At 42.3% G+C, this 25,459-nt stretch overlaps 1 protein-coding gene and 1 long non-coding RNA gene across 7 annotated transcripts in view; one reads left to right on the forward strand and one right to left on the reverse strand.

Moving 5' to 3' along the window:
* Positions 1 to 17,405, forward strand: part of LOC139592767 (ovostatin-like) — a 29,363-nt gene extending 11,958 nt beyond the window's left edge. Inside the window, exons 16-36 of the mRNA XM_071432987.1 lie at positions 212 to 382; positions 953 to 1,073; positions 2,133 to 2,223; positions 2,882 to 3,110; positions 3,320 to 3,446; positions 4,072 to 4,193; positions 4,875 to 4,926; positions 5,293 to 5,376; positions 6,358 to 6,534; positions 7,022 to 7,103; positions 8,037 to 8,193; positions 8,660 to 8,734; positions 10,011 to 10,176; positions 10,878 to 11,098; positions 12,181 to 12,396; positions 12,521 to 12,645; positions 12,838 to 12,928; positions 15,206 to 15,277; positions 15,841 to 15,943; positions 16,717 to 16,791; positions 17,130 to 17,405. Coding sequence (XP_071289088.1) covers positions 212 to 382; positions 953 to 1,073; positions 2,133 to 2,223; positions 2,882 to 3,110; positions 3,320 to 3,446; positions 4,072 to 4,193; positions 4,875 to 4,926; positions 5,293 to 5,376; positions 6,358 to 6,534; positions 7,022 to 7,103; positions 8,037 to 8,193; positions 8,660 to 8,734; positions 10,011 to 10,176; positions 10,878 to 11,098; positions 12,181 to 12,396; positions 12,521 to 12,645; positions 12,838 to 12,928; positions 15,206 to 15,277; positions 15,841 to 15,943; positions 16,717 to 16,769 — 2,535 coding nt within the window. The 3' untranslated portion in view covers positions 16,770 to 16,791; positions 17,130 to 17,405. The remainder of the gene's footprint in view (positions 1 to 211; positions 383 to 952; positions 1,074 to 2,132; positions 2,224 to 2,881; positions 3,111 to 3,319; positions 3,447 to 4,071; positions 4,194 to 4,874; positions 4,927 to 5,292; positions 5,377 to 6,357; positions 6,535 to 7,021; positions 7,104 to 8,036; positions 8,194 to 8,659; positions 8,735 to 10,010; positions 10,177 to 10,877; positions 11,099 to 12,180; positions 12,397 to 12,520; positions 12,646 to 12,837; positions 12,929 to 15,205; positions 15,278 to 15,840; positions 15,944 to 16,716; positions 16,792 to 17,129) is intronic.
* LOC139592768 (uncharacterized) overlaps positions 15,837 to 25,459 on the reverse strand; it is a 43,897-nt gene continuing 34,274 nt past the window's right edge. For 2 of the 6 annotated variants that reach the window (XR_011680106.1, XR_011680112.1), the window contains 2 exons: positions 24,158 to 24,346; positions 15,850 to 15,972 (listed from right to left, as the gene is read on the reverse strand). This is a non-coding gene — a long non-coding RNA (uncharacterized lncRNA). Of the gene's footprint in view, positions 15,973 to 24,157; positions 24,347 to 25,459 lie in introns of all 6 variants that reach the window. The other 4 variants (XR_011680107.1, XR_011680113.1, XR_011680116.1 and 1 more) reach the window with 3 other exon arrangements.

The following is a 25,459-nucleotide window of genomic DNA, read 5'->3' on the forward strand; positions in this document are numbered from 1 at the left end:
TGCTCAAGTTAACTCCACAAAATGATTGTGGCTCAGAAGGAGGAGGGTACAGCTCAGTCCAAATTGCTTATTCATCTCTAGGTAGGCATCACTAGTTAAGCCCACTGAAGTCAACAGGATTGCTCAGGGACCACCATAAGCTTTGAATATCAGTGATTTTGCACCTGCCTGAGACCTTCCTTGTGCTTAAACTACTCATTCTTGCCTCCAGGTGTACTATCAGCTTCACAGGGGTGATTTATATGGCTATTACTACAATGGGCTCAACCTGGAAGATGACAGGCCACAGGAGTGTACCCCATCCAAAACCATCTTTGCTGATGGCTTGTACTTTGAACCTGTGAATGTCAGCCGTGATGGAGATGTCTACAAGATTTTCAGGGTATGTGGTCTGTGTGGGAGGCTCTTTAAGTGGGAGGGATTCCAGAGGAATTCATCAGCATTAGCATTCAACTTTCTCAGGTGATGGTTCTTACTGCTGAGAGAAGGCAGCTGATGCCTGAAACTGCCTAAAGCATGCAATCATCCCAGTTCTGCCTTTTTTTCCTCATCACTTACTCAGGAGCTCTGAAAATCACAGCTAGAAAATCACTGGGCTGCTGCCCATGGTTCAGTAGACAATACCTAAGCAGGACCATGGCCTTGGCTCACGACTCCAGGCATTTCTTGTAGAGATCTGTGTCTGTGATGCAGGCCACTTGGTTCCTGTACACTGGACTCCACTGGCCCTGTACCCTAAGACATAAGGCCAACATCAGACTCATCATCACTGCTCTTTGCAGAACACGAGGTGTCACTGCTCCAGAAGAAATACACAGGGCTGAGACATTCAAGGCTGAAAGAACAGGATGAACTGGGATGAGGGAGGGGAGAAATGAGGAATGATAATCAGTGATATGCACTGGCAGCTAGTGAATGTTCTGAGTGATTTGATAGATTCTTTCACATTTAGGATATGGGCCTGAAAGTGTTCACCAACTCTGTGCTACGGAAACCAGTTCTGTGCAATGAAGAGAGATCAGAAATGGAAAATTACCCTCCTCACTATTATGATGCCAATCTCAAGGCCTCAGGTAAAAGAAGGTTCATTCTGTATCTCCAGTCTCAGTCTACCTGGTCTTTAAAACTGTTGCCTGTATAAAATAACAGCCATTGTAGTGGGGGGGGTTGGGTAATAGGCCTGTGTGTCCCAGTTTGCATCCCAAAGTCTCCTTCTGGCAGTCCTGGCAGTAGAATCAATTTTGTTTCAGGTGCAGGTGCATATAGAAAAAACAGGGAATACTGTGATGCTGCTTATTTTATAAACTGATATTGGTTTTCGGGGGTTTTCAGATCAGAGCCTTTCATCAAATCAAAATTCAATTAAATATTTAAAAGTCAAGACTTCACACAGCATGTGGCACACTTAGCATATAGTCTCCAGGGCCTTTATAGATCAGCAAAAGTTATGATTCTCTCACCATCAAGTCAGATTGCTCAGCAAAAGAGCAAAAGTAGCAATCATAAGTTGCCACAAAGGAAGATGTTATTCAACATTAGGAAAAGTTCTTCCTCATGAGAATTGTAGTTACACTGGAAGGGGATCTCCAGGAGGTTTTGGAATCTCCATCACTGCTGGTTTTCAAAACTGAGCTGCACAAGAAGCAACCTGATCTGACTTTGAAGTTAGTCCTACTTCAAGAAGTTGGACAAGAGAATTACAGGGGTTGCTCCCAACCTAGATTTTTTTTCAATGATTCTGTTATTCTAAGCCATTGTAAAGCATTTATAAGCCTTGATGACAATACTGGCTGCTGGTGCCCGTTTGCAAATCAAAGAGAGCAAGTTGTAGAGAATGGGGAGCACAGTTTTTTAACTGAATGACAAGACCTTTCAGTATGAAATGAAGTGAAATGTCTTGTAAAATAGCTAATATTTCCAGTATTTTCCCATGGGAAAAGAGAACAGATAAGTAATTGTTTCTTCACATATCTCTTAGAATTTTCCCTGTTATATGGGGCGTGGGAAATCCAAGAATGCTCAAACAGGATACTTAGTGTTCATTTGTGGTGGTGAAGTGTGTCTGACAGAAGTTCAGATTCTTCTCACATGATGTCTTTAGTACTATCCTTGAATCATATCCCTACTTCTAGGTGAAGTGGCTCTTGGTGGAGCTGGTGGTGGTTTCAGCACTGTTCGGAAATACTTCCCTGAGACCTGGATTTGGGAGCTGGTTAACACTGAGTAAGTATGTTTATCTTCACTTCTTTCTTCCTTTTTGAGTTGATTCATTCAGCTAAAATGGACTCTGGGAAGGAACCATGGAACATATGTTTGCTTTGTAGATGTGGGTCTACTTTTCCCATAGTGAGCAATGATAACTGCAGGCAAATATTCTGTGCTCTGTTCCGTGTCTTTCTGGTGGGGAGAAATAAATAGGGGCTAAGAGTGAAATAAAAATATTTTTTAAGGAGAGAGAAGGAAGGAGCTTGTTATTTTTCACCCAATTTTTAATTCAGCAGCAAAAAGCTCAGTTTATTTTATTTTCTTTCAGGCTATCACAGCATCTTCAATTATAATATTTCCATATTAACTATGCCTTCAGATGCTGTTCTAGAACATTAATCTAAATGTATTGATTCTAATCTGTGTAGTTGGGCATCCTGGTTTTTCAACAATTGGTATTTCTAAATTTAAAAGTTGAGTATTTGAGTGCTTTAATATGTAGTTAACCAGCACCTTTACTTGAAGCATTATAACATTATTTTTAATATATGGAAAGGTATCTTGTAGAAAGTGAGATGAAAACAGAAGTTCTGACTCAAGCAGAAAGCCTATTTTATAATTTGTCTTGAAGAATTCCTAAGATCATTTCTGATTCTGTGTTTCTTATTCTCTTCAGTTCCAGAGGAGAGGTGGATGTCTCTTACACCATTCCTGACAGCATCACAGAATGGCAAGCCAGCGCTTTCTGTGTGCAGGATGATGCTGGGTTTGGCATCTCCTCCCCTGTTTCCATGACAGCATTCCAACCATTCTTTGTGGACCTCACCCTGCCATACTCTGTCACTAGAGGGGAAAAATTTAACTTAATAGCTAATGTCTTCAACTACCTCGACAAGTGTGTCCAGGTATATCAAGTTCACTTTTACTTCCTATGGGGTTTGCTTGTTTCCCAGGGATCTTTTTGCTCTTGAAGGAGGAACCTCAGCAGAGGCTTTGGGTACTGTGCTGTGCAAAACACAATAAATACTAATGCAGCAGCCTCCTTTGCTCTGCAGCCTGATTTTGAGGTCATTCTCTTTCGTTTGTAATCTAGCTCCTTCTTTCTTTGTCCCAGATCAGTGCCATACTGGCACAGTCAAGAGACTATGAGGCAGAGATCCTTTCATCAGGGGGCAGCACAGCAACAGTGTGTGCCAATGAAAGAAAAACATATATTTGGGCTGTTAGCCCCCGAAAACTGGGTAAGTTTGTCTTTCTATCACCTTGATTATATCCATGTTTGATCTTTCTACTCCGCTTTAGGGCAGCATCAATAATTCACAAGCAGGCATTTCTGGACAGCTCCATTCATTGCTAATAAATTTGTCAAAAATTTTGGACTGGATTCGCCATGGGCAATAAAAGGACACTGCTCCTTCCCAATTTTATAGCTGTGTTAATCCACACTGCATTCAAGTCCACATTGTCTTTTTTTTTTTAAAGCAGTCGCTAATAACTTGCATGTGTAAGTGCTCCAAAAGTTGAAATATGAATAAAGGCAGAAGAGCTATAATTAAACTATTGCAACACTGCCCTAGGCCAGAAAAAACTCAGTACAAGGCTAAGAAGAGGTGGAAATTGGTAGTGAATGTCTGGTTTTTTGCCAGGATGACCCCTCTTTCAATCCTCATACCAAGGCCCCAGGCAAGCACTCCTTTCCACTAATGAACTGGTATGGAATCTTGATGAAATTTGGTTTTACTGAGCTGTCTTTAGAGAAAATGCATTTCTCAGCAGTTCATCAGCCTAGGAGAGGCAGTCAAAGCCAGGGGTAGTTGTAGACATTGAAGATAACTTCATTTTCTTGGCTGGTGGGTGTCTTTCCAGGTGAAGTGAAATTTGTGATTACTGCTGAGGCCAAACTGAACACCAGAGGTTCTGGAAACAGCACTTCTCCAGAAGACAACACCATTTACAGGGACACCTTGTTTCAAACCCTACTTGTTGAGGTAGGGTTGGAAATCTGCAGGTGCTTTCTTCCTGGTGGAAACTGGAATTCCTGGGGCTGAGGGTCAGAAGCTGTTAGGAGGGAGGGAAGGAGTGCAGTACAGTGAGGAGGGAGTACAGCACCTGTGTACAGTAGGCTTCTCCATATTAAAATAAGAGTGAAAATCATGGTGGCCACAGTATCCACTGCCCTCCTCCCACTGGCTCCTTTTGGGACCCTGAGCACGTGTCCTGACAGCCCATGGTGCCAGAAGGGAGGAGATTCCATACCTTACTTTTAAGCATCTTTAGCACATGACTTGAATACTAGGGAGGAGGGTGGAGGAAAGTATAAGGGGAAAAGTATAAGTATAAAGTATAAGGGGGAAAGGGTTTATCTTGAGCATCATAAAGCAACAGCTACATAGGATTAATTGGACAAAGTCTCTTTCAGAGGCTAGAAATACCTATATTTTTAACTGCTTTTTGAGTGGGAAGGTGCTCTGGAAAGGATCTTGGGCAAGAGAGGGAGCCATGGACCAAGAGATATTCTAGTAGAGCTAGGGTAGGACTGGGTACAAGAGGTGCAGGGTCTGGGTAAAAGCCATATTCACATACTGTCTTGCACTGCTGAATGTCATGGTTTCATGGTGATGTTCTGCACTTTTCTTTCTCTTCCTGACCACTTCACTGCAATCAAACAGCCTGAAGGTATTAAAAAGGAGTTGACTCAGAGCTCCCTCGTCTGTGCAAAAGGTAAGGCAAGTTCGTTCATTCATTCATTCATTCATTCATTCATTCATTCATTCTTTCTTTCTTTCTTTCTTTCTTTCTTTCATTCATTCCCGGGAGTTAAGTGGAACTGCTTCACTGTCTTGTAGATCTTGTCCTACAAAGCCAGAGACCCTTCCAGGGGAGGAAAAGATACATACATGTTGTCCTAGGGTGCTTAGGACACAGGGTCAGGGTGCCAGGCTGAAATTCAGAATTTTCATATACCTTTGGCTCATTGAGCAAGCCTCTGTGGCATTTTCCTTACCCAGACTAAGGACTATAACAGTCAAGACTTCTGTAAAACACCCCATAATTTTAACAATTCTTCTTTTCACATTTTCTCATCAGGCACAAAGATTTCTGAACAGGTGTCTCTCAGCTTGCCAAGAAACCTAGTGCAGGGATCAGCCAGAGCTTATTTTTCTGTCATTGGTAAGTTTAGTACTTAAACTGAATGCAAAATGGTGTTTCTCTTGTGCTGCACCAAGTGCCATCATGTATTCACATACAAACCTTATGTAAAGTTGAAGAAATAATTATTACTGATTTTAGAAGGTAAGTTTTCTATTTTGCAAAATGGCAGTGGGATGCAAAATTTGCTCACAATTCTCTCATATCAAGAAGGGACAAAGTGGTTCAATAATTTCCATTTATATTGCATTTCAGATTATACTGCATTAGCATATCCAGTTCAGTGTAGTAAAACAGCTGATTCAGATGAAAAGTAGCATAAGGCAGATATTTGAAAAAAAAATTCTTAATTTCTTGGAAAGAAATCTACAGAACTTTGTTGACTGCATAATTTCAAATTTATCATTTTGCATAATGAAAAACATTTGTAAGTCAATAAGTTCCCATAGAATAAAAGTTTCAGGTCCCAATTGACTCTACTAATCTGAAAGTCATTTGTAAGGCTTGAGGGGTCTCTTCAGCGAAATTTTTTTGAGGTTCTGAACTCAGATTGTTTCCTAAACACAGTTGGTTTGGGTGCCCATGTCTGTGTGAGGTGTGCTGATGCTGTGCAATCACAGCCTCTGCAGCCTGTCAACATCCTACCCCACACAACATGTTCACACGTACATGCCAAAACAGGAAGCAGGTTGTAAAGGGCAGGGAAATCCAACCCTTCCAAGAATTCATAGCTGTTCCTCAGAAGCCATGCCAGCCAGTATTGGTGCTCATTTTTTCCTCTCAAATTCTCAGTTTCTCCCAGGTGTCCATCATCTAGAAAAGAAATGAAAAATGGGGACAGTTTTGGCACTTTTCTTCTGTGATGTGTCTTTGGTTACTATGATTACTCTACATTAGTCATTGCCCTTGGCTTCATAATAAGAAAGTATAGAGCAATGTATAATGCTATGTAATAAAAACATGTCTGAACTGGGCTGATTTCTTTCATTTTTCACCCTTCAGGAGACATTTTGGGCACAGCCCTGAGGAACATAGATAACCTCCTCCATATGCCCTATGGCTGTGGAGAACAGAACATGGCCTTGTTCACACCCAACATCTATGCCCTGGATTATCTGAATAAGACTGGGCAGCTGACTGAAGAGATTAGAGTCAGGGGTACTGGCTATCTATCCACAGGTAAGAGGTTTTCAGATTCTTCCATCTTCTTCCCCAGGGAAATGCTCACAGGACCAAGCCTGACAGAATTTAAGATGCATTTGGACAATGCTATCAGGCAGATGGTGTGATTTTTGGGGTTCTTTGCATGGTTAAGAGGTGGACTTGATGACCATTGTTGGTCCCTTCCAACTCAGAATAAACTGTGATCCTGTGACATAATATTGTGATTGTTTGCCTTGAACTCTTCAGCTCAACATGGTGAGCACTGATCTCTGAATTCCAGTACCACAATAATTGCACAGGAGCAGGCAATGAGTGCACTCCAAAAGCAGCATGTCCAGGAGTAAAAGCAGCTGGAATTCATAGTGGTTGGCATTATTCACCAGACATGCATTACCTGATACTAAATCCAAAAGTCTTACTGCTTCAGTTGAACAAACAGCAGAACAAATCCTTTTCTCAGATTAGAAAATGTGTAAATGTGTCTTCCTTATTGTGTTTTCAGGCTACCAGAAACAGCTATCATACAAACACAGGGATGGATCCTACAGCTCCTTTGGGTTACGAGATAGAGAAGGGAGTGTATGGTATGTGATGACATTTTCTATTTCCCTAGCACAGGATCTTTCGGCTTTGAAAAAAGTTCCAAGTATTCCGTGATTCTTATTTTTAATAGACTAAATGAATATAGTTCAATTAATTTGAATCTCCTAGTAAAGGAGAAATTAATAACTGGAAAGTGGGCAACCAAAGGGCGGTATGATGGTGGGAAGCTGGAGCGCATAATGTTCAACAGGGAACTAAAGGATCTGGGTTTGTTTAGATCTGGGTTTTCTTCTTTGTAGAAGAAGATCTGGGTTTTCTTCTTTGTAGAAGAAGAAAATAATGGGAGACCTGAGTAAACTTTTCTGCTGCCTAGGTGGGGACTGTGGAAATACAGTCAGACTCTCGTTGGAGCTGCACAGAGTGACGACAAGAGTTTGTCCTTACTCATGTTGCTACAGAGACAACTCCAAGTGGGCAGAAGAAATAAAAATCTTCCCCAGGAGAAGGCTGTAGCACTGAGATAAATGCCCAGAGAGGATGTGGATATCTCTATCCCTAGAGATTTTCACATGGCTGGACAAAAGACTGAGCAGCCTGACACAGCTCCGAAGCTGGCCTTAGTTTAAGCAGGTGGTTGAACAGGAGACTTCCAAAGGTCCCTTCCAACCTGGTTTGCTTCATAATTCAATTAACTAAGACTAGAAATTGCTAACATCAGTCACCCACCTGTGTCTATACTTTATCACTGCTCTAAAAGAAAGGTTTCAGCACAGTAATGGAGACATATCAGGTCAATTTTTAGTATGAGAATTTTATGGTTTTTATTTACTTAAAACTTAGAAAACACTTTCTTCTTTTACCTCAAACATTATAAAGTTCTTTTTACATCATTTTCTATGCACATCCTGTGCACTGGTGAATGTCCTTGGTCTTGTTCACACCATACCTGCCTTCTGTTTCTGGATCACCTGCAGGCTCACTGCCTTTGTGTACAAGTCCCTGGAGCAAGCCAAGCGCTACATCTACATTGATGACAACGTCCAGTCCCAAACTTTGATCTGGCTGGCAAGCAAGCAGAAGTCAGATGGCTGCTTTGAAAATGCTGGATCACATTTCAACAATGCTTTGAAGGTAACTTAGATAAGTATGGCCACAAAATTCCAGTACTGCTTTCTGGATTTATTTGGATAAGACACAAACTTACTCTTCAGCACACCCTTACTCTTCTTGGTAGTGTTATCTTGTGTAGTGTCTCTCCTACACAAGCTGGGCATGATTCTTATGTGTGTGCTCTTGATGATGAGGTAAAAACACGTAGAACTTTCTAAGTCTCAGGTTTTATTTTCCACCACTGCATTTTGTGGTCAGCCACAAGCTATTGTCTGCTTTATTCCACACATACAAAAGCCAAGAAGATGCAGTCAATTACTTTGGCTTTATCCTCTGTGAACTTGATTTTTCTTGTTCCTGTGCACACAGGGAGACAGAAGTTACTGCTGATCTGAAATCTAACTGATATATGAACTATGAATTAATTCATATGTTATTTATTTCTAGGACATTCGTCCTAACTAGTTCTTTGCTTGTTTTTCATCAGGGTGGAGAAGAAGCTGAATACTCCCTCACAGCCTATGTTGTGGCATCATTGCTGGAGGCTGGACACTCTGCTGCAGTAGGTTTTTGGTGCTGTTAGCCCAGTCAGCCATTTATCAAACTGCTCAAGTCACAGATCTCACATCAGCTTTCCTTTACAATGAGGAACTCAAATACTCTTTGTTGAACAGTAGTTGATTGTAGACAGTTGTTTTCAGAACCCTGCAGTCTCCTTCAAGTATTTAATGAGTGTTACAATTCAGTTACATATCCAGTGCCTGTGGATTCACTTGAAGCACCCCTGAGGAGTCCAGCTGTTTTAGATAATGGTAGTCTAAGTAGGTGCAAAATCCAGACTGAATTTGCCCACTCTATCCAAAATACACTTTGGAATTTTCTCTGAATTTGCCCAGTCCAAAGTTCAAGCTATCCAAATCTTCAGTCTACAAACTCACTTTGTGCATTTAGTTCCAATGGCCATTTCCCTATGGAAATCTTAATAATGGAAGGAAACTATGAGCTGCTGGTTGAAGTACTAGGCATTGGGAAATGAGAGCCAAGTTCTGTTCTCTGTTATATATTTCCTGCATATCCTTGTGACCTTGTTTTATGCCAACTTTGTTCTTTTTATAATGGGGAGGAGGAGAATTGTTCCAAATCTGACAAACACGTTCTAGATGTGCTGATTTTTTGAACATCCCTCACACTCAGTTGTATCAGCCATCATCAGGGTACACGAGACCAACAGGATGAAAACATTGTGCAGAATCAAACAGTTCTACAGCAACATGAATTTAGTTTCCACTATCTTTGTAAGCAGCTCCAGAACCCAGTGTCACGTCTTTAAGTGAAGCTGCAGAGACACGACATGGTTAGTAATGTGCTGGTGATCCTGAAGAGTTCACAGAGATAGTCAATAAGGCTAAGGTCTGAAGAATTACCTTGGTAGCTATATCTAGCAAACAAGCAATATCCATTTGAGAGAGCCTGCTTAATCATGAGGTCTCAATGCGCTTTACATAGTTCTGTAAAAATGATCCACATTTTATTGCTAAAGCAACCAAGGGACAAAGGTTTCTCTTTGACAGGCTCATCTCATGAGTCAGGAAAAGAAACAGTGGTCTCTTATTTTGGCCATGCTGCCTCTAAATAAATTTAGAAAGAAGGCAGCATGACTGGAAGGGCATTTTTTACAGGATACACTCCGTAGGCTATTAAACGTGCCATGGATCATGTATATTTTTAGCATGAAGAGTCAGAGATTGGAGCTTAAGCAATGATGGAGGTATTTAGAAAGTATTGTGTGGAGACACAAATCCAAGTACCTGACACCCCACTGTGTTTTGCATTACCAGCATCCCGTCGTTCGGAGCGGCATGAACTGTTTGGAGACTGCATTTAACAGTGGGGTCCACAACCTGTACAACCAGGCCCTCCTTGCCTATGTTTATGGCTTAGCTGGCAGAGAGGAAAGACGCCAGTTCTTCCTTGAGCAGCTGGACGGGGCAGCTGTCAGGGCTGGTAAGTGCGGCATGGCCGTGGCAGAGGCAGTGCAGCTGATGGAACGGCCTGTTGGATCATGTGAGCTGTTCTGATGCACAGTTTTGTCAGGAATGCTCTCCCTTCCCTTCCCTTCCCTTCCCTTCCCTTCCCTTCCCTTCCCTTCCCTTCCCTTCCCTTCCCTTCCCTTCCCTTCCCTTCCCTTCCCTTCCCTTCCCTTCCCTTCCCTTCCCTTTCATGTCTGCTATGCTACTGAATTTATTTCTAGGAGTTTTTCTGTCTGTCTCTTTTGGCATCACAGAAGTTTGAGCTGTGGCCTGATCTATGAAGTTTTGAAATAATTTAGGGGGAGAGAGAATCTCCTGAATGTCTCAGCCCAAGGTCTTTCATTAGCCCAAGGTCTTCCAAGGTCTTTTCAAGCCCAATCTTTCAATAGAAAGATTGTACATAATTTTTCAATTAGTTTCCTCTTGTAATGCTGAACAAGCCCACTTTCCTTCGCTACATCATGTGCTCCTGTTTGCAACTACCTTAGCATCCTTCTACTGCACTGCTTTCACTTCAGTCCCTCTTTGTCTTATACAGCCTGCTTTTATTATTCCCTTTCCATCCCTTCCTGTTTTATTTTCCAGCTTGTTAGTAAAACATACCCAGTTCAGGACACCAAGATCTGACAAAATTTGTTTTTTCCATGCTTTTTACACCCACTTCTCTGTTTTCAGGTGGATCTGTTCACTGGCAGAGAGAAAACACACCACCAGCAGAACGTTTCTCTGACTTCTATTCCCGTGCCCCTTCTGCTGAGATTGAAATGACCAGCTATGTGCTCCTGGCTCTGCTCAACAGAACCAAACTCACTCCAGAAGATTTATCTTACATTTCCCGTGTTGTGTACTGGCTTATCAAACAACAGAACCCCTATGGTGGCTTTTCCTCCAGCCAGGTAACAACTGAGTGTGGTAAAAAGAAAGTGTCTTGGAGCAGTACAGTCTGCAAGCTGAATCTTGAAAAATGACAAATCTTTCTGACTGCATGTGGATTTGAGTAATACTGGATAACTGGTGCTTTCATGGGTTGCCTTGTCAAAGGTACACCATGATCTGCTTAGCTTTACACATAATTTGGTTTTAAGCAGTGACAATTTACCTGAATTCCAAGTTAGCCACAGACAGCAGTCACTGCTGATACAACATTATGCCAGGTCTTGTGCAATAATTAAAATCTGTTGCTCCAGAATCACAGAATCCAGAATGTGTCAGGCTGGAAGGGATCACAGGGGGTCATTTGGTCCAACCTCCCTGCTCAGGCAGGGTCATCCTAGAGCACATAGTGTCCAGACAGCTCTTGAACATCTCCAATGAGGGAGACCCCACAACCTCTCAGGGCAGCCTGTCCCAGTGCTCAGTCACCTGCACAGTCAAGAAGTTCTTCCTCATGTTCAGGTGGAATTTCCTGTGCATCAGTTTCTGCCCATTGCCTCTTCTTCTATCGCTTAGCACAACAAGGAGAGCCTGGATCCATCCTCTGGACACCCTCCCTTCAGATTATTTGTGCGATCTCCTCTCAGTTGTCTCTTTTCAAGGCTGAACAGGCCCAGTTCTGTCAGCCTTTGTAAGAGATGATCCAGTCCTTTAATCATTCTTGTCATGATACTCCTCTGGACCTGCTCCAGGAGTTCCATGTCTCTGCTGTACTGAGGAGCCCAGACTGGACACAGCACTCCAGATACACCTCCCTAGGGCTGAGTAGAGGGGCAGGATCAACTCCCTCCACCTGCTGCCAAAGCCCTTCCTAATGCACCACAGATGGTCTTACTGATCACCAGAGCGCACGGGTGGCTCAGGGACAGCTTTCTGTCCACCAGGACAAGCTCTACAAGAAGTTGTGTCATGTTTCCTTGGCTCTTTGCAAAGCCCTCCTGCATTCATGAGTACTGTCAAGGCATCAGGGAAATAGGAGCTGCGCTAACCTCACACACCATCTTACACCTGAGTATCTAATTGGGGATCCTGTTATTCTTTCCAGGACACTGTGGTTGCTCTCCAAGCTTTAGCGCAGTATGGATATCTCACCTTCTCCAAAAAAAACCTTAATACAGTCCAAGTCCATTTCATGGAGACCCCCAGTAGGATTTTCCAGGTGAACAACAAGAACCGCTTCTTACTGCAGCAGGCATCCTTACCCACTATTCCAGGGAGTTACAGTGTGGAGGTGAATGGCACTGGCTGTGTCTATCTGCAGGTAAGCAAGCTGGGAACTCAGCACCACCCTCTGGGAACTAAGCAGGGGGCTCTCCATGCTTTATTCCTCTCCGTATGTCATGATCTCCCTTATGTCTGTGACCATCCCACACTTTCTCTTTCAGACCACCCTGAGATACAACATCCATTTGCCAAAAAAAGCTGCAGGATTCTCTCTGTCAGTAAGGACAGAAAATGTGTCTTGCACAGGCAACTATCCACCAAAGTTTGACCTTGTCCTCTCTGCCAGGTAACTTCCTTTTACTGACCTACCCCCTGCATTCACAGCTTGGTAAAGCATCCAAGAAAGGAAGTAAGTACAGGCAGTTAACTGCTGCTCTGCAGCTGTAGGAAGAAAAATGGATTACTGGGAGCTAAAAATGTCATCCACTGGTCTCCTTTCCATTTGCAGACCAGACTAACAGAACTTCTCTCATTTTAGTTACACAGGAAACCGCAACGTCTCCAACATGGCTATTATTGATGTGAAAATGCTCTCAGGATTTGTTCCTGAAGAATCTTCCCTGAAAAAGGTAAAAAATGGGACCAATGTGAATGCTAAAGCCTAGGAGCATAAGAAGTTGATAAACAGTCTCTGATTAGCAAATCTGAGCCCATGGGACTACTGCAAAGTCCCTGGGCGTAGCCATCTCTCACATACTCTGGGCTTCAAACTTGTAGCTGTTTATGTGTTGAAGACTAATCTGTTAGGAGTTGCCAAATCGTGGAGATTATCCCAGGAGAACTAAGACTTCATATTCCCAGGTCCAACCAACAGCTAAGTTCATTCCCAATAAGCAGGCATACACACTACACATATATAGCCCCTCGTGGTAGCTGGCCTCAGGCACTCATCCAGCCCAGCAGCTGCCCCTGGACCCTTGCTCTGTTGAGTTGCTGGCACCTGGACATGTGCCTCCTTCAAGGCCGGAGCCCCACTTTAGTGCTTGGAACTGAGGTCCCCATCACCATGCATGCGTGCTGAGGGCCTCTATAAGCATTCTTAACATGAAGCAGGTGACCTGGGGTCCTCTGGTTTCACAGTGATGTCAAACAGACACATACATGCAGAGGCATGCAAATAAGTCTCCACTAGCTGCTCCAGACCAATGTCCATCTCCAAGACTGTGTGGTTTCTCCAGAAATAGGCTTGGACACTCTGGTGCCTTTGGTAGCTATGTGCTCCTGGCACATAGATCTTGGATCCTCTGGTGTCTCCAACATTAGGGTCAGGTTTATGCCTGACTCAGGAGCTGGCTGCTGTTCCAGTTCATCACTGGTGAGCACATGCTGACGTACGTACCCCTGTCACTACAAGCCTGCAGTCTGGTGTCTCAGGATGCTGGCACCCCAGGCACACTGTCCCTGTGATCTCTGATCCTCTCTTCAGGGACTTGCACTCCCTGCACACATGTTCACATGGAATAGAGAGCCTTTCACCCTTGAAAATTGCTAGGAAGAGATTAATAAGGAGGCAGGAGGGGCTGTGGTGACCAGGTGCAGGGCACACAAGTGTGTTTGACCACCAACCTGTTCATGTGCAATTGGCCTCTTTTATCTCATTTTCCAACCTTTTTCCTTCCAATTGGATTTTATCCCTCTCTTTGTTACTTCTGGTTCTTCCCCTAAACACCCCATAAAAACTCTTTCTTGAGTCTCTCTTTCTTGAATAATCCCATATTCAGCCCCATGGTCTGCAGGCAGCATTCCCCTTCAGTCTGCAAGGTGATCCCAGGATATTCTGCTGCTGACTCACCTGGTGGCTCTCACACTCTGATTCTGCCCTGGTCACTGCCCTGTGGGAGCCCCAAGGGGGACGGTCAGAGTGCTCCAGTGGCTCTGCTCAGGATCCTGGGGTTTCCCTGTGCTCTTAGTGTCCGTGTGCATGAGTCTGTAGTCATACAGCCTGACAGAATCTGTGTGAGAAATCCTTCTGCCATAGTTAAAATGCTTCAATTGGCATTTTGCATAATTATCTCTTTGGCAAGGGTTATTTCTTCCTCTACAGTACAGTTTAACAAACAATCAAAAAAAGGAGGTCCTTTTTTGATCCTCCTCCTTTACTATCCAGAAATTTGATTATGATGATGACAATTCTGGGGACAACACTGATAAGCAACTAGTTTAGGTTCCTAATACAATTTAAGTTCACAATAGATGAGTTACCTTCAAGTCATGACCTGTAATTTTCAAGTAGATAAAAAGAAGAATTAAATTCTTGGTCTGAGAATCTGCTCATACCTTGTGTGTTTATAATCATTCAGTGTTTAGGCCTGAATTTTTTTGGCTAGAACTGTATGAAATTAATATATTTTCTTTGGAAGATTTTTGTGGTTGAGATGCTATTCTGTCGGCATCCTATTCCTCTTCATATACACTTCAAGAAAAAAAGCTGGTTTTTAAAGTTTGGAATACTTTATGTTTGTATGTTTTGATATTAAAATAATTTTGTTCACATACTTTTCTAAATGTTTTTAAACTTTTATTTGAAACATACAATGGACTAGCAAGCAAGTCAGCTTGAGCTGCAGAAATTAATTGTAAATTCGCTTTGAAATGAGAGAATTCTTAGGTTGATGATGAAAGTCACAAGTACCAAAGCTGGCTGGTGGAACTGTTCACCACTGCGACTGGTCTGCACGCATCAGGTTATGAAAACACTCAACCTGCATTTCTTTTTTTGGCGACTAGATGGCGGGGTGGCATAAAAGGAGCACAGCAGCCGCTTTAAACCCATTTTGCTGTGGAATCAGTGTGTCTCCTTGGCGAGTCTCCCGTGCTAACATTGCTGTGTTTTGCCTTATTTAAAGCTTCGGTTCGAGAATTCCATTGTGGATCGTGTAGACATCAAGAACAACCACATACTCTTCTACCTTCAGAAGGTAAGTTTGGGAGGTTTCCCTTCAGTTTAATAAAACTGGAAGTTTAAAACAGGCTGCCAGATAAACAAAAAATCTTATTAATAGCATATTAACAATACCAGTGCCTTAAAGATGTAAAAGTACTTCACTCAATCCAGTATCACAGGGGATAATGGAGATTTGTGATCAAAGTAATTAAAGGGAGAAAAGTAGGGAGAAGATTCTTAGGGGTACTGAAGGTGATTTTAGTTGGGAAAAAGCAAGGAAAGAAACTAACAGCAATTTTCTATTACAGCATGAATGCTGATGTGCTGAAAACCACACAAACAGGGAATTAGGTTGGGATAATTGGCAATGGAAATAGGAGGAGGAGAAAAGAAAAGAGTGCACAATTTTAGCAGCAAAACATATTTAGCAACAGCTTTTAAACAACTATCTGATTTAACATCAAGTTTACAAACTGGAGGGAGCTGTAGAATAGCACATTGTGACCCAGTCTGATGCAGAAATTAATCTGTTCAACCTTAGCCTCAGGGATAGTTATGAAAAAGTTCTGATGCATCTTCTTGTCTTGCCATTTCCAGGTCTCCCAGAAGGAAATCAGCTTCTCCTTCGGTGTGGAGCAAAGCCTGCCTGTCTCAGACATCAAACCAGTGCCTGTGCATATCTATGATTACTATGAAACAGGTAGGTGACCCAGCAGGCCTCGGTAAAACCTGTGACAAAGGAGGGACAAGGAGAAACCCATTTAGCAATTCTGCTGGTTTTGATTATTAGACTGCAAAGGTTTTGCAGAGCATAAACAGTTCCTGCCCTCCCGTGTTTACATTTCTTGCTTCATTTCAACACAAAGCAGTTAAGAAACTGATATTTGAGAGCTTCTTTCTTACAAAACACATACAAAAAGACATGTGGTTCCACTTTCACTCAACAGTTTGGACATGATGGTTAAAATCAATAACTCAAAGGCAGCACTGTTCCTGACTTCCCTGAACTGCATTAGCTATTTTTTTTACTAATATCATCATTGTAGGCTTCAGCAAAAAGATCTTCCTTAGTGGAATTTAAATACTTAAGTAGGAATGACTATCTCATTTAACAAAAGAGGAGTTTAAGTAACTAGAACTAGAAAAATAAGTGCCTGACCACCTTTCCTGAATTGAATCCTAGCAGATTAGCAGCAGCAGGAGCAGCAGAGCATTGACCCTGGAGTGCATTTTCTGCCACCTGATCCATGTCTTGCATGGTGACAGCAATGATGTGTCCTGACAAACATGGTCAGAGTGCCCTGGTCTCTGACTATGCAGCCCTGCAACTGAGTGCCTTGACAACTGGAAGTCTACCACAAAATTTATCAAATGTCTTCTGTTTTGTAGCATGTTAATGGCAGATGCAGATAGACTGGGGTCAGAACGATTTCGCACTCTTTTACAAATGTTTTCTTCCTTCCTTCTTTCCAGATGAATATGCCCTCTCAGAGTACAACACTCCCTGCTCCCCGTCTTCCAACTGAAATCAGATGTGTGCCAGAAGAGGTAATGATTCAGAAAGTATCAGGCAAGCAGCTGTAGAACAAGTAGAGGATAAGAGACTTGGTTTTTTTCTGGGAGCACAATGAAAAACATGTAGAATAATGAGAAATATGCAAATCCCATATTGCTGTAGATCAGAATGACCCATTCTGGCCCACACTTCAAAAAGAACTGGGGTCAGTGTGGATTAGAAACTGCTTTAAATAAAATGCTTTTCTTGACAAGGGAGATACTGTGCAATTGTTGACTCTGACCATCCATCTTGTTTTGAAACTTATGACATATTCCAGTGGGAGATTTGTGTAAAAGTACTAATTTGAAATGTGTATTCTGTGCCATAGGTTCCTCTTAAGAAATCCTAATCCTGGAGAATAATCTGCTGCTGCTGCTGCTGCTGCTTCTATAGTTTTTACTTGTTTTGGTCTTTCGATTATCCAGAAGGAAAATCCTGAAGAAGTTACTTTGATCCTCAGCTTTTTCAGCAATTGAACAAGATCACATACAGGAAGACAACTTTTGTACAAGTTTTGCCTCTATCTAGAAAGAAATGTTTTCTTCAGATTAGCATTTCATATTTTACTGCCCTTTGTAATAAAACATTCTGATTGGCAATGGTATTTATCCCAGCCTCCACTCCTTGGTCTATCTAGAACTGGATGAACACAGGAACCTCTGTGACAGGGGGAAGTCATGACAGAGACCCTCAGACTCAGTGTGATCCCAGAAAGATGCAAAATAAATTTGGAAGCTGTGGGAGAACATAAATCTTGGTTTGGAAGGACCTGGAGAGGTCACCAACTGCAACCTCCTGTTCTAAGAGTTGCCCAACAGAAACTAACCAGCAGAAGGGTGTTCAGCTTGAGAGTGGCACTGGGGTCCAGCAAAAAAAGCAGAATTCAGCCACACCAGCACCTAGAAAACCTTGGGAAGCAGCTAGAGAGTTGCTCTAAACATATGAGGGATTTGACATAGGAACCTAAAGCTGTTTGTGAATTTAGGTTCTGGCTGATGTGAGCTAAGTGCCTTAGCACCCTTGAGAACCTGGCCCCATGCCATGATTCTCTCAGCTCTCTAATACCACCTGGCATGTGAAAGCATCAGGCACAGAGCAGTTTTTCATCTGGTAGCACTGTGCATGCAGGTGAGCCTGAAGGAGCACTTCAATGCATAAAACAACATTTATGATCACACATATGCCATCTATATTTCTCCTTAGGACATACAGAAATATGGGAATGGAGTTCTCTGCTGTTTTTTTCTCTTTCTTTCTTCTTTTTTTTTTTTTTTTTTTTTAAGTTGCATATAAGCTTGGTTTACTGAGAAACAAGATTATTTTCTTCCCTGACAATTCCGGTGGAATTTCTACCTTGTGAAAAAAATAATGACATTTTGAGAAAAAAAATATTGTGAGGTGAGTGGCTTTCAAGTCTTTTAATTCTGCTCAAAACATTAAGTTTCTATCCCTAGCATTTCTCTTCCCATCAGAAGCCACCCCTGGGCACAACCTCTGACCCAAGAAAGTCACACTGAAAGCAATGTTTTCATGTTTGCATGAGACCTGTGGTGACTTTTGCTACAGACAGACACATGCTGAGAAGTAAGTTATGACTCTGAAGATGTTAAGGGGCCAACTGACCCCAAACTCCCCCTTGCTCTCCCATCCCTGTCAGCAAAAAAGATTGTGTGAGCTTCAAGAGGGGTCAGTCAGGCTACTTCAATCCACCTTCCTCAGCTGTGTAAACTCAGCCTGCTGCTAAACAAAAGCCTTTGTTTAATGCCATCCCAGTGAATGGCCAACTGCAAGCCTGGTCAGATGGAAACTGATATGAAATGCAGATGCTTTCAAAAGCACAGCATTTAAATTTTACTACAAATTTCCAAAACACTGGGCTGAGAGCGAGTGCATGGAACAATGCCAGCAGTACCTAGCAAAATCTGCATTTTACAGCCTTCTTTTAGCTCTTTAACACTTTTAACTGCAGTGCAACTAGTGACCCAATTTTTTTTCTCATGGAGCTTGCATCATGTGACACTGTTGCTTCACAAATTCAGTTTGCTTAACCTCAGTGCAAGTCAGATGAAAGACGTAACAATTGAAAGGAGCTTTAGATACTGACCTTGTAGGACCATGTGAATCAATCAGAAAATGGCAAGGCTCATATCCCATCTCCAAAAATGGCAAATGCATTTACACTCAGTTTTCTTTGATTGCTATAGTAAGAAAGATGCTCTAGAACTCTAAAATTACCATGAATCAATCTTCCCTTTGACTTTCAGTGTGCAGGAAGGTGCAGTTCCTACGGGACCCATCTGCTGTAGCCCATGGGAATGTGCCAGGACAAGCTCTGGAAGTTTTTCCCAGAGTTACAAGCTGCCAGGACTCTGACACTGTTTTATGAAACAGCAAAGCACTCCTGCTATGAGAAACTATGAGTTACACTAGGCATGGATGTGATGCTCCAGTCACTCCCTCCTTTCCACACAGTGCTCTCCAACAGACAGTTTTGCCTAGTGCTGGTCATTTATGGGTCAATAACAATAATAAAACCTAGTTCTTCAAAAGAGGACAGTCAGGACTTTCTCTTATTCCCTATTTGCCTGAGGCCAGCTTGTTTGCCCTGAGACATCTTGGAAACCTCAGCTGTTTAGGAAGATAATAAAAGTTTAAAAAGACAGACGAGTCTTCATCAAGGACACATCCTCCAGCTTGTTCTGTACAGTGCTCAGCAGTTCAATATATAGCTGCAGAATATATTTTCACTGGAGACAAAGGAAAAATAGCCTTTATGTGAGGGGAATGAATCAAAAAACTTTTCAGGCCTAAGGTCAGGGGTTGAAGGCACAAACAGGCTCTCCCTGGGGGGCGTCCTTAAAGTAGTGCAATTAATATATCAGGTAACACAAGAGTATTGTTTTGCTGCCAAGTAGATAATAATAACAGATAAAGGGAGAGAAAGCTGCAGGCTCTGAATAGCATTTGCACGCCTCCCATAATGTGTCTGGAACAAGTTCAATTTCTGGGATGTCGCAGCGGAAAGAAAAATTCTTTGTAACAACAGAAAAATGGATTTAGCAAGATGTTGGTCAATTGCAAAAAGATCAAAGTACTCGAAAAGAGACTGAGCCTCCAACATTTAGTGTTATCAGCCAGTTGTGAGAGACTCCTAACCCCAAGCTCTCTTTCCCATTCAAGTCCTAGCAGCATCATGCCTACACTGAAGACAGAATTCAAAGAAGTGAGAAGAAGTCGTCCCTGCTCTAAAAGATGTAGGTCTTATGTCTTGCACTCATCTGCTATGAACTCTTGGTTCTGATAAAATCATTTTACAGCTTGAAGTGAGATCCACCCTTCCTTTCTCAGAGCACTTGGATTAGACATATAGCATTTCCCAAAAAAATATGTCCAAGAAATTTCCTTTGGCCCATAAAGCTGCATGCAAAGACACAAGTCAAAACACTGCTCCTCTGTAGTGCTCTTCTCACAGACAACCTGCAGCTCAGACAGATGATTCAAGTCTCTTACATCAACAGTGCCTGAAACTGCAGGAAAATAATTTAGGGGTATGATTACCTCAGTAAAACTCTTGTAGGATCTGTAGGCTGATGGCTGAATTCCTAAGGGAAAGCAGAACTGTATGACCCTTCTCAAATCAATCCAGAGAAGAAGGGCAACCAGCCAGGGAAGGCTGTTCCACTCTAAACTGATGGAGGGAAGGAGAAGAAAATAAGAGGGACTAATGGAGCTTCAAACACCTACAAATCTGTCAGTGCAATGCCTTTATGAGTCACTTCGGCAGAATGAAAATAAAAAACAGGCTTTGCATAAAGCAGAGAAAAGCCATTGCAATATGACAGCCTCAGAGAGCTACATCTTTCTACATATGCCTGTCACAAGCTGTCACCTGAAATGAAAGCAAATGCTTCTCCCTTCAGAGTGCAGAAGTTGCAGCTACAAAGAGAGGACAGTTGTGCACAGCTGTGAAATAGAAGCAAAGGGTTAGGGTTAAGGGTTTGATTAGAGGTGAAAAGGTCAGAGAATTATTTGGGCTTCCCTCAGCATGCTAGAGATGGCTGGTCTCAGGCACCTTTCTGGTAGCCAGAAAAGCCAATACATGACAACACCATGTGCAGCTTGCACCAGCTCTTGGTACACAAGATGATTTCTCAGTACCAGTCATGAGCTGATTGCTGGCATGAGAGGTTTAGGGGGCAACATGAAACCAGACCAGTTGTCCCATCTTGACTAGTTACATTTTATGGATTGCATGTCAAATGTTCCCCACTTGATACTCATTGTTAGGTATTTTCTTTCCCCACTGTAATCAAAACCTGATTTATATTTGCAAGTGTGAAGAATGAACTTACTAAGAACCAGAGATTTTTTTTGAGGGCTTATTCAGATATTTTATTGGTGAACTCTTCACATTTGAACTGAACCCTTGATGCTGCCTAGAAAGACCACAAAGAAAGGAGGGCTGAAAAACTCTAGTTCCTGTCCATGGAAGGACAGTAAAGCTGCAAAGCACTCCCAAAAGAAGTGCAGACTCTCTTACTAGCCTGACTATAGCACTGCATTCATAGTTTAGCCTAAAAGCTGCCAGGTAATCTGTGTACAACTAGGAAAGATAATTTCATTTGTATATCCCCTAGTGTCCACTCTGAGGCTTGTGCAGGTGCAGTGACAATAGTCAGATTCCAGCTTCACTCACCTTTCACTGGCATTTGTCACCAAAATGGCACAGCAAAGACAGGCTTAGTACTTCAGCTCACAGTTATTCCTGCTCAGATTTCAGCCTCCACACATATGTGGAGAAAGGTCTCAGTTTTGAAAACAGGTTATGGATGACCCATCCACACTCAACAGAGCCACTGAAGCCTTGCAACTGCCTGACCTTCAAATACCTCCATCTTTTGTATGGCTGCCTTTTCCAGGCATCATAGACCACTGAAATAAACTGCAGTCCTCCCCACCACCACGTTTTGTTGAAAAAAATTCCATCACTCATCAAAATCACTGCAAGCTGTGACTATTCCACTAGGGATATACGTATTTTCTTTTATGACCTCACCATCCTTTCAGCTGCTAGAGGACTTTGCCAAGGCTCACACATCTTAGAACAATGAAAGTAATCTTGCATGCTTGACTAGAGACCCTATTGACCAAGCAGAATTTTATCTGTAGTTACTGTGTTTCAGCATTGTTCCCCAAACACCTGGGCCAAACCAAGCATTTCGACCTTTACCATGTCTAAACAAATTGTTACAATCTAATCTTCTAAAAGACAGTGTTATAGGAAGCAGTCATGGCCAAAATCACAGATTGACTCAGTGCTTTTCAATCATTTTTGTAGCTGTAATGACCAAGTTCTTTGCATTGATCTTATTCTGAATGCAGCAATTAACCCCTTCACAAGAAAGCTGAGAGTGCCTACACCACAAATATATGGATACAGATCTTGCAGACACATCCAAGCTGGCTTTAGACTGCATGAGTGAGAAGGGGTACTAGAATTATATGAAATGTTAGCAGCCACACTACATCAAAAGCAGGAAAATACATGGAGCTCCAGAGACTCTCATAATTTCCCTAAAGCCATTTGATGATTCCCACAGGAAAGAAATACAGCTCTTTTCAGTAATAGTGAAATGTGAGATCAAGAAACCACACAGAAAGACAGAGAAATTACTGTGACTGAGCAGCCCTATATGAAAAAATTACTTGCACTCAAGTAGTATTACTTTAGTTTCTCACAGCAAGACAGATTTTATTTATAAAGATAATCTTGTACTGGTTGAACATATCTAGTGCCTCAAATAAACCAAACCACAACCATAAAGGCACAGTTTTTAGTGTCTAACTGTGGCTGCAGCAGAACTGTTTCAGTGGCAGAAAGATCTCAGTACTAAGCTGGTGGGACATTTTTTAACAAAGATAACTAAATCAAATGTAACTAAATCAAACAGCTCATTCTACTGTTGCCAAGGCTCCCTCTCATTGCTCCCCATCTACAAACGCACAGATCTGTGTGTGTGTATATGTGTGTGTGTGTGGGTGCTACTGCTAAGCAAAAGTATCTGAGGTCTGAAGTTATGGCTCAGGTAACACTCAAAGTTAGGCTGGCAAAAACCTCCTTTTGAGTCAAGAATGCAAGATAATCTGTCTGTATACAGACATTTCTCCAACATTGCCCAAAACCAAGCGCCTCTTCCAGTATCTGAAGCTGCAAGAAATATGAAGAGAGACTACTTAAAAGCCCATATAGTGACAGGACAAGGGGGGATGGACTCAAACTGAAAGAGAGCAGGTTTAGAACAGATATTAGCAAGAAATTCCTTGCTGTGAACTTGGTGAGGCACTGGCACAGGTTGCCCAGAGAAGCTGCAGATACCCCATCCCTGGAAGTGTTCAAGGCCAGGCTGGATGGGGCTCTGAGCTACCTGGTCTGATGGAAGGTGTCCCTGTCCCTGGCAGGCCCATGGCAGAGGGGCTGGAACTGGATGGTCTTTAAGGTCCCTTTCAACCCAAACTATTCCATGATTCTATTAAATACAGACCTGGTGATGAAGTACCATCTCTCTAACTTCCCCACAGAGCAATCTTCACAAGTGTCTCTAACATACGCATCTGAGTTAAAAACAATGGGTAGGATTTGAAAAGCAAAAACATGAAGTCAGAAAATACTAACAATAAAAAACCATTAAAAAAACCAAATGTCAATGGTTTCGTAAATATTTGCCCCGAAAACAACCTTTTTGTTGTATCCAGTGGAATGTTGTTTGGTTCTCCTGTGAAAGACAAGTTATTATATGTTACAGCCAAGAAGATGGGATGACCTCTGTTTTCCTTTGTTATCATAAGGTTACAGTGGCTTTTTTCTACCCAGGGGACTTGTTTGGTTGCAAACCTGTAAATTCAATAACTTCTCTATTACAAATCATTGCATTTTTTGTTTGTTTATTTCCTTAGCAGATTCACCTTCTTCATTGTGATTAGTGGAGGTTTTAAACCAGTGCAGTGAATTATCTGGATATAGGATGAATGGGTAATCTTTGTCCTTCATTTGGTTACTGTGCAGGAGGTACATGTGCACATTGTGACTAGTGCCAATTCTTGGAGAGGCAACAGTGCACTTTCTAACCAAAGCCACAATCCAGCCTAGATTTGGGGCAAAAATGCCTGCTTGTTATAACAGTAAGTTACACACAACTACCCTTCTCTACCTCTACAACCTTTGAATGTCACCTAACCCACTCAAGCCTCTGATTAAACATTCAATAGTAGACTCAGAAAGCTTCTGGATTGTGATGATTATCAAATTGGCCTGTTTGGAATGAATACTTTATTACATTGCAATAAATTTATAACTACCTGAGGAAGCCAAGAAAAGCAAGAACCTGCAGTACTGGTCATCTCCTTTCCCCACAATGTCAGCTCAAGTTCAAGCCCTTGTCAGTGAATTTCTGTTCCTGGCAGCTCCTGGTATGGGTATCCCATTGCAGAGAAAATAAAGCCTTATCCTTAGGGAAGCTCCTTAACTGCAGAATCTGTGGACATCCTCTGCAACAGAAATGACAGTGAGGTGAGCTTTCAGAACAGAACCTCAGTCTGTTGTCTGTGTTCTAAGCACCCACACCTTGCCACAGAGAGATCTCTGGGGACCCACCTGCTACTTCTGCTGTGTTCCATTTCCATATGGTTTGATACTTCTGTGAAAAATTTGAAGGCATGAGGGAAAACATTTCATAGCCACTCTATGTGCCCTATGTCTCTATTGAAGAAAGTTTCACAGACTAGCAAGGAACTAGAAGAGACAATCACAAAACACATCAGGATATTAGAGAAAATTGTGCTCCCATAGAAGTACTCTGCCCTTGGACCCATATCTCTCTGGCAGCAAGGCAGTAACCAATCTTTCACTTACTCCCATTTTCCAGAAAGGATGTCAAAGACACTAGTGAGCTGAAATAACAGTTTAAAAATGAAAGCAGAATCTAAAAGAGGGACTTTTTCACTGCTTCCCATTGGCAGGCAGATGTCCAGCCACTCCCTGAGAAGTGAGGCCTCAGTAAAGGCAGTGGTTGCATCAGAAGACAAATGCTGTCACCACAAATGCTGTCCCTCCTCCTCTTTTCCCCCACCTGTTATTGCTAAGCATGGTGTCCTATGGCAGGTACAGGACATCCCTTTGGCCTGTTTGGCTCATCTGTCCTGGCTGTGGCCCCTCACAGTCCCTCCTGGCTTTTGGCTGGGAGGTGGGGGAGGTAGAAAGCCCTGACACTCTGCAAGCACCCTTCAGCAGGAGCCAAAACGCTGGTGAGTTATGAGCGCTGTTCTAGCCTCCGTTGCAGAGCACAGCAGGCTACTGTGGAGAGAGCTGACTTCATAAACACATGCCAGACCAACCCAGTGCCAACATTAATGGAAAACATTATTTACAGTTAGCAAATAACTGCTTTCCAGCATTGTTTTTCTTGAAGGGAGCAGCCCACCTGAGTGCTTTTTTTTCTCTTCAGAGGACAAAAGAACAAAAGAACTTCCTTCTCCCTAATAAAAAACTCCATTAGCTTCCACACAGGTGTGAAAACTGGAAACCTGGGGGACTAAGAAATTCCCATAAACCCAGTGATTGCCTAATTCTGAGCTGAAATGAATCAAACTTCAACAACACTG

The sequence above is a fragment of the Agelaius tricolor genome, unplaced genomic scaffold (assembly GCF_023055355.1).
Source record: "Agelaius tricolor isolate 1412-34295 unplaced genomic scaffold, bAgeTri1.0.p SCAF_9, whole genome shotgun sequence".
Classification (NCBI taxonomy): domain Eukaryota; kingdom Metazoa; phylum Chordata; class Aves; order Passeriformes; family Icteridae; genus Agelaius; species Agelaius tricolor.